The sequence below is a fragment of the Rhodnius prolixus genome, unplaced genomic scaffold (assembly GCF_049639745.1).
Source record: "Rhodnius prolixus isolate KJV_2025 unplaced genomic scaffold, Rpr scaffold_9, whole genome shotgun sequence".
NCBI lineage: Eukaryota > Metazoa > Arthropoda > Insecta > Hemiptera > Reduviidae > Rhodnius > Rhodnius prolixus.
The window spans coordinates 4,104,899-4,115,969 of record NW_027411604.1 but is presented as its reverse complement, the minus strand read 5'-3'; the positions used below and the strand labels follow the sequence as shown (position 1 = coordinate 4,115,969).

General features: G+C 37.1%; 1 protein-coding gene across 1 annotated transcript in view; it reads right to left on the bottom strand.

Annotated features, from left to right (window-relative positions):
* Nucleotides 1–1,532: 1,532 nt before the first annotated feature.
* LOC141454538 (stromelysin-1-like) overlaps nt 1,533–11,071 on the bottom strand; it is a 47,242-nt gene continuing 37,703 nt past the window's right edge. The window contains exons 9-11 of the mRNA XM_074128886.1: nt 6,908–7,049; nt 6,387–6,514; nt 1,533–1,949 (exon numbers count right to left, since the gene is read on the bottom strand). Coding sequence (XP_073984987.1) covers nt 1,846–1,949; nt 6,387–6,514; nt 6,908–7,049 — 374 coding nt within the window. The 3' untranslated portion in view covers nt 1,533–1,845. The remainder of the gene's footprint in view (nt 1,950–6,386; nt 6,515–6,907; nt 7,050–11,071) is intronic.

Genomic DNA, 11,071 nt, shown 5'->3' with positions numbered 1-11,071 from the left:
GCTCAGTGACTAAAAGAAGAAACAACTCCTCATGTTCCAGTTTGTTCATCGTATAAGATATAATTCCAGCTATAAGTATAAGAACTTGATGGAACAGTGGGTCCTGGAGCCAGTACAGGCAATGAGTCGACCGACAATATCTGAGAAGATGTTGATCTCAATTTCTGACTACACTTGGGATAGGGAAAGCACTGTACCGGAAGATGAAAGTGATGAAGGTACCAGGTAGTTCCGGAGGAGAGAAGAATAAATACGAGGGTCGTTTGAAAAGTCCGTGCAAAGTCAGAGAGATAGCACCACTGGCGCGTATCGAGGTTATGTTTAGTTAGTAGCATCTCTTGGAAGAACACACACCAAGTTTCAGCCAGATCGGTCTATTTCTTTGTGTTTGGCATTCGTTTGAATCAAGGAAGTCGAGTGATTTTCAAAAAATGGACGAAAAAGGATTTCGTGTGTTGATTAAACACTACTTTATGAAAGGCAAAACGCCTCAGGAGACTAAAGAGAAGCTTGATAAACATTATGGTGACTCTGCACCTTCGATTAGAACAGTTTATAAGTGGTTTCAAAATTTTCGGAGTGGCCATATGGGCACAAGTGACGCTGAACGTTCTGGACGCCCTGTTGAGGTTACTACTCCAGAAATCATTGATAAAATCCATGATATGGTGATGGATGACAGAAGAGTGAAGGTGCGTGAGATTGCTAGTGCTGTGGGCATCTCGAATGAACGGGTACATAATATTTTGCATCAACATTTAGACATGACAAAGCTATCCGCAAGATGGGTGCCGCGATTGCTCACACTTTGACCAAAAACGATAATCGTGTGAAGTGTTACAAGGACGGTTTGCAGCTGTTCCAGAAGAATCCGCAGGACTTTAAAGCGTCGTTTCGTCACTGTGGATGAAACATGGATACATCACTACACTCCTGAGTCCAAAGAACAATCTAAACAATGGGTTACCAAAGGGGGAATCTGCGCCAAAAAAGGCGAAGACCGTTCCTTCGGCCGGAAAGATTATGGCGACTGTCTTTTGGGATTCGCAAGGAATAATCCTCATCGACTATCTGGAAAAGGGTAAAACTATTACAGGTGCATATTATTCATCGTTATTGGACCGTTTGAAAACCGAGCTGCAAGAAAAACGCCCACGATTGGCCCACAAAAAAAGTCCTTTTCCATCATGACAACGCACCAGCTCACACCTCAGCAGTTGTGGTAGCAAGCGCAAGGGAGTGGATGGAGAAACCAAGAGAATGGGAATTCAAGAAATAGGAATCATTGGGCTTCCCGTCAATGGACAGCTGTTTGGTAGTTGGACGTTAAGCCCCGCCTCAAAAAATGGGCAATTACTTTACTTATGCTTAAACCATCCTTGAAGCACAAAAGGATGATAAGGGTCTAAAAAAAAATACTTTTTTATAAATTAATTTATTTAAAATTATTACAATTAATAAAAAATACGTAAATTATGTTAAGGTAAAAATTTAAAAAAATATTTACAACAATTTTTAGAATATTTTTTTATTTTATTTATTTATTTTGTCTAATTCTCAGTTAAATTTATCAAACGTCATTAGCGCTTAAACTCATTTTTTTTCAACTAAGCTTACAGCTTGAAATCGAAAATAATTATAATAATTCATTATTAATAATAAACCTAATTAAAATCTACTCCAAATAATACTGTACTAATTCGTATTTAACCTCAGTCTTCAGTCTTATAATGTGCGCTTATCTTTATTGAGAAAAGTAAAGCGCAAGCTTTATTTGGAAGCTTAGCTTAAATTCTTCAGCTGCCAGATTTGTTTTTCTTCTTCCAATAAAAAAGCTCTTCCAGTTCAACAAGATAACCAATGCTGGAAAACTGGACCAGTTTTTCTAGCTGATTTCTGTTGTAAGTCTAAAGTCCAATAAGTATCGCCTTTGAATAGATAGATTGCACCTGGAAAAGAGTTTAATAAATTATTATATTAATTTAGAAAAGAGATTGGCTGTTTTAGAAGAAGAAGAAGAATAAATATTTGTTATAATAAATATATACATAAAATAAATATAGAAGTATAAGTGTATAATACATTTTAACCTTCTTAACTAAGTGAAGTAAGAGAAAAGTTAGGCGAGGAGGATTGGAATGCAGGGAAAAAAGGAGAAGAAAAACCTGCAGCTAGTGGTAGAGAGTTAGAGTAGGACATGTGTTAGTCTTCTGTAGAAGGATCTGTAGGAGGCTATGTCGCGGCATAGTGGATTGGGATGGCAGTCTAGGATGGAAAGGAGTTTGAGCAGAGGATTTTTGGATCATAGGAGTGCAGTCTCCTTGGAGTGAGTCAATTCTAGTGCGTAGTAGAGAGTCTGTCGCTACTCTCATTGATTTGTTTTGTGTTGTCCTGAAGTTTCTTGATGTTGCTACTCACAAGTCCAGGCTCCAGGCGGAGCAGGCTTAGAGCAACATCGGCCTAATGACCCACTTTGTAGAGGAGGAGGAGTTTTGTTGGTCCACAGTCATTTTGGAGTCACGTGAGAGTAGAGGAAATAATAGTCTTACCTAGTCCAGTTTGCCTGCGTTTACTTTGTCCTGAACATGGAGTAGTGAAAGTCAGTTTGTTGTCCAAAGTTAGCTCTAAGTACTTAACGTGGGTAGACCATGGAATGAGGTTGTTATTATGTATGATTTGTCGGTTAAAAGAAAGTCTTCGTTTGGTGAAGAGTATAGCGCTAGTCTTGTCGTGGTTCATTTTAATTTTCCATTTAGTGCAAAATTTTGGTTAGTCTGTCTATTGCAAGAGTATTGATTGAATCCATTCTCCAAGATGACGTGTAAAAGGCCACGTCATCAGAGGTTGGCTGTGATGTGTGAAGATATGTAGGGTGAATTGGGAGGTATTTTAGGGAATATTATGGAACAGAATGGGTTCCTGAGGAACTCCAGCCTGTACCCGGGTGTTTCCTATTAAAAATCGATTCTGTATAAAGTGCAGTGCTTCCTTTTTTTTTGAAGTGAGAGAGAGGGAGGTAAAGTTTAAAGAAAAGACTCTATCTTTTTCTAGAAGGAGAAGCAAAAACCAAGAAACACTACTCTCAAATCTAAACAATCTATTTTTTTAACCATAAATATTTATTATAAAAGAGAAATTGAAATGACCGCAAAGGGGTTTTAGGATGGAAAAATACCAAGTTTTGTTTTTCTACTTAAACAAAGTCCATCTTTATTTTTAGCTTCATTAAGTATAAAATAAATAAAGATAATGAGAAATAATTGCCTAAAAAGTAATACGAAACCGAACTCTGAGGGACTTTGGGACTTTAATAAACTGAGCCAAACTAGTTTTAGAGAGAAAGAGATAAAGAGAGAAGTTGGGGTGGGTTTCTGTGCTTAAGTGAGAGCTGGAAAAACTTATTTGTGGTCAAAATAAGCTGTAGAAGTTTCCACTGAAAGCTGATTATGAAAAGCCACTGAGAAAGAAGTTGTAAGACTGAAAATGATGACGTCCTACTTCTAAAAAAAAAAATAAATAAATAATCCGGATGTTGTTTGAAAAAAAAATAAAAGGCCTGTTTTAATTGTAACTTTTATCAAATTATAATAATCATAAATTCTTAATTATAAATTAAGCTCATTCATAAATTGTTATTCATTCATTCAAGTATTTTTGTGAGATTGCTACAAGAGGAAGTGGATATTACGGTTAAAACAGGGAAATGTTCTACCAGTTCTCTCGGCCTTGCCTAGAGATCGCGCTGTGTCCAATATTTCCTCTTTTTTTTTAACAGCTCGGTTTCAATATTTTGGTTGAAATAAATAAAAACTAGAAAATATTAATTAAGTGCAAAAAATAAGTAAATCTTTATTTATCCTGGTCCCTAATATTCCTGCATCAGATTTAATGAAGCCTAAATCAAGTTTTTTTTTTTCTGTTTTGCAGGAGCGGCCAGGACTGTTTATCCTGTTACAAGATTGCTGGTGAGTGAAGCAAGTACTAATTTTTATATTTCTATTTTTATTTACCTCAGTACTTAAAAATTCTATCGATCATAATCTATGATTTCTGTACTCCTACTACGAATTCAATTGATCACATTTTTTACATTTGAGTATCTGTTCCAAGTGTACACAATATTGAAAACGCTAGAGCTTGTCTCCCACTTTTTATAGATAGAGCTCAATACTGCCGTTGACTGTAGGGGTGGGTCCCTGTAACTCCTGTAGATTATTGTTTGGACGAGTAGTTCTTACTATCTCGTCTTCAGTCTTTTTAAAGTTCGACAGGAATCTGGTTTTCTCCAGACTTTTTATTATTAAACTTCCTCCTTTTCCAGTGGGACATCCTCTCTCAACATCTTTGCCAACTATTTACTGGCCTGGAAGTATAATTTTTCTTGCCCATTATCCGAGTTTAGCATTCGTACGTATTTAAGAAGTCTAGAAAGTGTTTGATCTTCATGTCTTTATACTTTAAGGTTTGCTATCGTTATCTTTTTCAGAAATCCTGAGTCTACATCCTAATTTTATATTTCTTTCTTCCCTGAAAGAAACCTTTACTCTTCTTACCGTCATAGTCCATTTTACTTCTCTGGCATTCTTTTTTCTTCTTCTCCGCACAATCTTTACTCTGGTGCCTTCGAGTATATTCTGAGCTGACTTTCTGGTTGATAGCGCTGATTTATTCCGAATACCCAATCGTTTACGACTTCCATCCGACATCAAAGGTTGATTGATCAGTTGATTTATAGAGAATTTGATGTCAACTATATTTTGTGCTGGTTAGGGATACATGTTTGTCCCGATGGATAAAATCATCGATATTCTCCAACACTGTGAATCTAACCATGTTCAGGGAATAGCTGTGCAGCGTAAAGCCTTCTCTTTCCATTGCAGCGTTTGTAGAGAAATCTGTCTGATCGGAACCGTCGTTTGTGTGTAAGAGGTGAGTGGTTCATGCGATTCCAAGATGGCCGAGAAGACGTCGGAGATGATGACCGCCCGGATCGCCCTTCCACGTCCAAAACGGATGAAAATATTGATTATGATTGATCAATAATCCAGCATTAGCTGGCCCTTTCTATAAAGTGTCATTCTTATTGCTTCAACAATTCAAGGCATCCTGCGGCGTCTCAGAATCTCTCTCTTTCTAGACGGAATAAAACCTCCTCTGATTCCTGGTAGATTTTCCAGACGTCTAAGATCTTCTGTAAGTGATGTCATTGCAGTCAGCCAGGAGATATAAAGGTGTTTCATTCATCTCAACACAGAATTTCCATTCCAGTCCTAACGTACATTTTGTCTGGTTTATCTTTGGAACGTTTTCATCGGGGCCTTTTTTTTAAACAATTAATTCCTCTCGGTTTTGTCTTTCCAAATCCCCCACTACCGCTTTCGCAATTTTTTTTTTATTTTTATTTTTTTGAGGACCTTGTTTAGCTCCAATTCCTCCGGGTAGAAACAGCTCCCTTTCTACAATTATTGGCTCGAAATGTTAACATATCTCTCTCTCTAAAATTGTATCATATTTTAGCTGCGTACGGTACTATTCTCAAACCTATGGTAGCCTTACGGACTAGAGCTGTGGGGTTCAGCCAAACCTACAAAACGTACGGACTGTACAGGCCATTTCAATCAAAACTACTGCCGACAGATAGCTGACGCTCTTTTCTACGGTGACTAACCTCTTACTCTTCACAACGACCTCAACATTCCCTTCGTAGACCAACTCGCCAAGACTAAATACCAAAAGTTCCATACTACTCTCTCGACTAGCTCTAATCCTCTTGTACAGTCTCTCGCCTCCTCTGACATCCCTAATACTCTTCGACGACTGAATCGCCCGTGGCCTCGCGACTTCCTTACAGTCTGAAGAACTAAATCTCTCCTCTCTCCCACTCATATTCTCCTCTTCACATTCCCCTATCTCCTATAGAGAGTGCTACCCGCTGGGTAGCTTCTCTCCTCCTGCTCTCCTCCCGCACCAGTTCATCTCATTCACCTCCTATTTTCTTATTGTATATATTTATACAGATTGTAAATTACTAAATAAATAAATAAATAAAAATACTTTAGCTGCGATGCTAAGTAATATCTATTTTTGAATCCTCTTGACTAAATTATTTTGAACAAATTAATAAATAAAAATCTAAAAAAGATTGAAAATATAAATTAGATACTTTTTTGGAAAATAATACTTTTCCTTCTAGAATTTCACTTTGAACATTGAAAACTTAATAACAGCCATTCGAGTAGAAAATTTAATGAGAAAAAGAAGATAGAAAATAAAAAAGAAAATAGGAAAAAGAAGTACGAAAAGGGGAAAATTAAATTTCATCACTAACAAACTGTAAAAAGAAGTTCTATGAGGAGTTGAGGAAGGGTATTCTGTAACGTACTCACCATTTCCGTCGATGAGAGCAGCATTCAAATGAGTCGGCGATCCTTTGAAGTGTTCAGAAATAAAACTAGGATAGCGGCCTGACTCAACACTTCCAATCGTCTCGTTGAATTTCCAATATCTATCGCCGCTGTAAATTAATTTTTTGTTCACAATATTAGTCGTAAATGTTTAGGTCAATAAAAAAAATTAAATATTAATTAAAAAAACTATAATAAGACAATAATTGTTAATAAAGAAAAATTAAACGAACAAAAAATTAATATATTTTTGAAGGAAAACAAACTATTGCCAATTTCAGTCTTACTATGCTGATTAACAATTATATTGTTCACATTATTTGATCCACAGTCCTGAAGATATGTCCTAGTCCCTAGGACGAAAGCTTGGCATTCGATCAAATACAAAAATTTATGAATGAAATTGGGGTAATAATCTGCCTTCCTTTTCGGATTAATGAATCATTCACCAAAAACAATGAACAATACTCACAATATAATATAATTCTATTTTAATAATTTACCTAAATATGTAAGTAAATTGATCCTCAGGAGAATAGAATGCAGCATCAACCTTTTCCTCATATTCAGTTAGCCCATAATCCTTGATATTTCTCGGACTATTTTCTATAAAATTGTAACCGTCAAATATCCAGTACTGTCTACCTGTAAAAGCAAATCCAAATGTAATTAGGAAAAGTGGTACATTCGGGCTGGATATACGAGGGTCGTTTGAAAAGTCCGTGCAAAGTCAGAGAGATAGCACCACTGGCGCGTATCGAGGTTATGTTTAGTTAGTAGCATCTCTTGGAAGAACACACACCAAGTTTCAGCCAGATCGGTCTATTTCTTTGTGTTTGGCATTCGTTTGAATCGAGGAAGTCGAATGATTTTCAAAAAAATGGACGAAAAAGAATTTCGTGTATTGATTAAACACTACTTTATGAAAGGCAAAACGCCTCAGGAGACTAAAGAGAAGCTTGATAAACATTATGGTGACTCTGCACCTTCGATTAGAACAGTTTATAAGTGGTTTCAAAATTTTCGGAGTGGCCATATGGGCACAAGTGACGCTGAACGTTCTGGACGCCCTGTTGAGGTTACTACTCCAGAAATCATTGATAAAATCTATGATATGGTGATGGATGACAGAAGAGTGAAGGTGCGTGAGATTGCTAGTGCTGTGAGCATCTCGAATGAACGGGTACATAATATTTTGCATCAACATTTGGACATGACAAAGCTATCCGCAAGATGGGTGCCGCGATTGCTCACGCTTGACCAAAAACGATAATCGTGTGAAGTGTTACAAGGACGGTTTGCAGCTGTTCCAGAAGAATCCGCAGGACTTTAAGCGTCGTTTCGTCACTGTGGATGAAACATGGATACATCACTACACTCCTGAGACCAAAGAACAATCTAAACAATTGGTTACCAAGGGGGAATCTGCGCCAAAAAAGGCGAAGAGCGTTCCTTCGGCCGGAAAGATTATGGCGACTGTCTTTTGGGATTCGCAAGGAATAATCCACAGCGACTATCTGGAAAAGGGTAAAACTATTACAGGTGCATATTATTCATCGTTATTGGACCGTTTGAAAACCGAGCTGTAAGAAAAACGCCCACGATTGGCCCACAAAAAAGTCCTTTTCCATCACGACAACGCACCAGCTCACACCTCAGCAGTTGTGGTCGCAAAATTAATGGAAATAGGGTTCCAACTCGTTTCACATTCCCCCTATTCTCCAGACTTGGCTCCCTCGGACTACTATTTGTTCCCCAATATGAAGAAATGGCTGGCGGGAAAAAGATTTTATTCAAACGAGGAGGTGATTGCAGAAACGAATGGCTATTTTTCAGACTTGGACAAATCCTATTATTCGGAAGGGATCAACAAACTAGAGCAGCGTTGGACGAAGTGTATAAGCCTAAAAGGAGACTATGTTGAAAAATAAAAAAGGTTTACCCCAAAAAATTAAGTAGTTTTTATTTTTGCACGGACTTTTCAAACGACCCTCGTATATACAGCGTGAACCAGTAAGTAATGTCCATAGGCCTACTGTATGTAGTTACATCTAAAGTGGAGTTCAATGACGTATTGGCCAACTTCATATTTTCCACTGTTCTTGGATGACGTCACTTTAATTTTTTTTTTCCAAAATCATTACTTTTTTGCAATTAAGATGTTATTATTCAGAAAGTTTTAGTCCGAATTCGATTCTGATGACACGGTTAGAAAGACAGATAAATTTTCTAAAAAACTGATACCATTTCGAAGCATAAGTTATTCTCCCAAATAGCCTCAATCTTCCTCCTGGATACTGGTAAAATAAAAGTAATCGAAAATTGTTTAAGAAAACTCATTAGGCTCTTACGTGACCTAGGTGCTGGCCACTTTTTATAAAAGTTTCCTTGTCTAATGTGGGCTTTCTATCGGTGTATCATTTTCCAGGATTCCTTTTATCTTCGTATGAGAAATTACTTTTGTTTTACAAGAAAACGTGTTCACGTTCACTCAACAGTGTTAGTTTATCAAGTTGTTTAATTCAATGAAAACTCTTTTAGATGGACCAGTAGTCAATTTTTAAAGTAGGCTGTCTTAAAATAAGGAAATCAAAAGTCACAAATTGCACTAAAAAAAAAAGAAAAAAAGAAAGAAATCTAAGCTGTCTGAAATATTTGAGAAAATGTTAGGAAATATTTTAAACAAGTGCTATTTTTTTGAAGGTCCTTCGCACCTGACATTGCATCTGAATGACACTACTCCTGTAGTTTTTACTGTAACGGAGCGTTTATACCATGTACTGGCCTGAAAATCCACTATCCTTACACTACTACTTTATACTCATCCACATATCACCCTTATAATAGCCCTCAACAAATGAGGAATAGTTCCCTAAGTTGCACCAAAGAGGAAATCTTAATTCTTTAAACTGCGATCATTCTAAAACACTCGTACTAATAAAAAAAAAAAAAAGAACACTCCTAAAAATAAAAACTAAATTACCAGTGTTTGAAAGTTTATCCCACCATTTCGATGTTGGATAAGGGGGATAAAAAAAATTCTCTGTCAAGGTAGTTTAATTGGCGTTCAGAACTAAATACAGGAAGAGCATCCCCATAGAGTGATGACGAAGTTTGATGATGTGTGTCCCCGAAATTGGTGGGAAAGAAGAGTTGGGATTCAAGGTTTTTTTATTTTTATTTTTCCCCAGAACTTGTGTCACAAGCCATTTTGCTCCAGCTAACTGGTAATTGGAAACCTGGACCAACAGAAACGTAAACATTTATTAATAACATTGGTCACTGCAGATAGAGAGCTCTGCTAGGCATGGTTTCACTACCCAAATACACAGAGGCTTTTTTTTCCCCTTCCCCCCCCCAAAAAAATATGCTGCGAGTACTTCCTGTGTTTAGGGAGTGAACGTAACTGGAACATTGGTAACGCTCAATTATATTGAGTGAAATACATTGGGCAGGGTTTGGGATAAATAAAAAAAAGAAAAATGGAGAAAAATATTATTTTTTAGGAAGAGCAAATTACCGTGCCCCTTACACGCGTAAAATTCATGCGTACGCACGTTTTTAAATGCACATTATAACTCCACTGAAACTTCCTGTGGTCTCTCTCTCTCTTCCTGTCACTCTCTCTCACACACACATCATTTCCAAACTAAACAATCACCTTCTCACCCAAAAAATTTTTTTCACGTTTAATAAACATCACATTTCCACGTCCAGCGCATCTGCTAAACATTAAAATTGAGAAAATTGAGGAAAAATGCATGAACCTAAAAAATTAAAAAAAAAAAACTGAATGCGGATGGATGTACGTACGCTTTATTGTTCACTTTGTGGAAATTTTTTTACTTTTTACTTGAAAAGAAAATTTTGTACTCGAAAATATTGAACATGCCACGTTTACTCTCCGGCGGAGCTCCTGTCCACCTGTCCTCTTCAGCAGCAATCCTCTTCCTTGTACAGATCTGGTGCGCTACCTTGGGCTCTACGTAGACAAACGACTCACGTGGATCCCCACACACTAGACTTAATAGACAAGCAATGACAAAACGTGCGAAACTGCTTTATAGGACTTCTTGGACGACGCTCAAAATTGCCCATAGAACTCAAACGTTTAATATACAACACTATTCTCAAACCTACAAACTTACTGACAGTTCAGGACATTTTAGTCAAAACTACTCCCTACAGATAGCTGACGCTCCTTTCTACGGTGACTAACCTCAATCTTCACAACGACCACAACATCCTCAACATTCGTACAACCAACTCGCCAAGACTAAATACCAAAATTTCCATACCGCTCTCTCTACTTGCTCTAATCCTCTCGTAATGTCTCTCGCTTCCTCTGGCATTCCTAATAATCCTCCTCGCCGATTGAATTGCCAATGGCCCTGCGACTTCCTCGCAGTCTGAAGACCTAAACGTCATCCTTCTCCTATAGAGAGTGCTACCGCTGGGTAATTTCTCTCCTCCCGCACCAGTTCATCATATTTACTGATTGTATACATGTATGCAGATTGTAAGTTACAAACTAAATTTAAAAAAAAAATACTCAGAAAATACAATGGAACTATTCACTATTTTGTTGTTTTTTTTAGAAAAAGACAATTTTCTTTAGCTTCATTTTCCATTCATAGATGTTAAACTTTTGTATGAATCGTATTTTG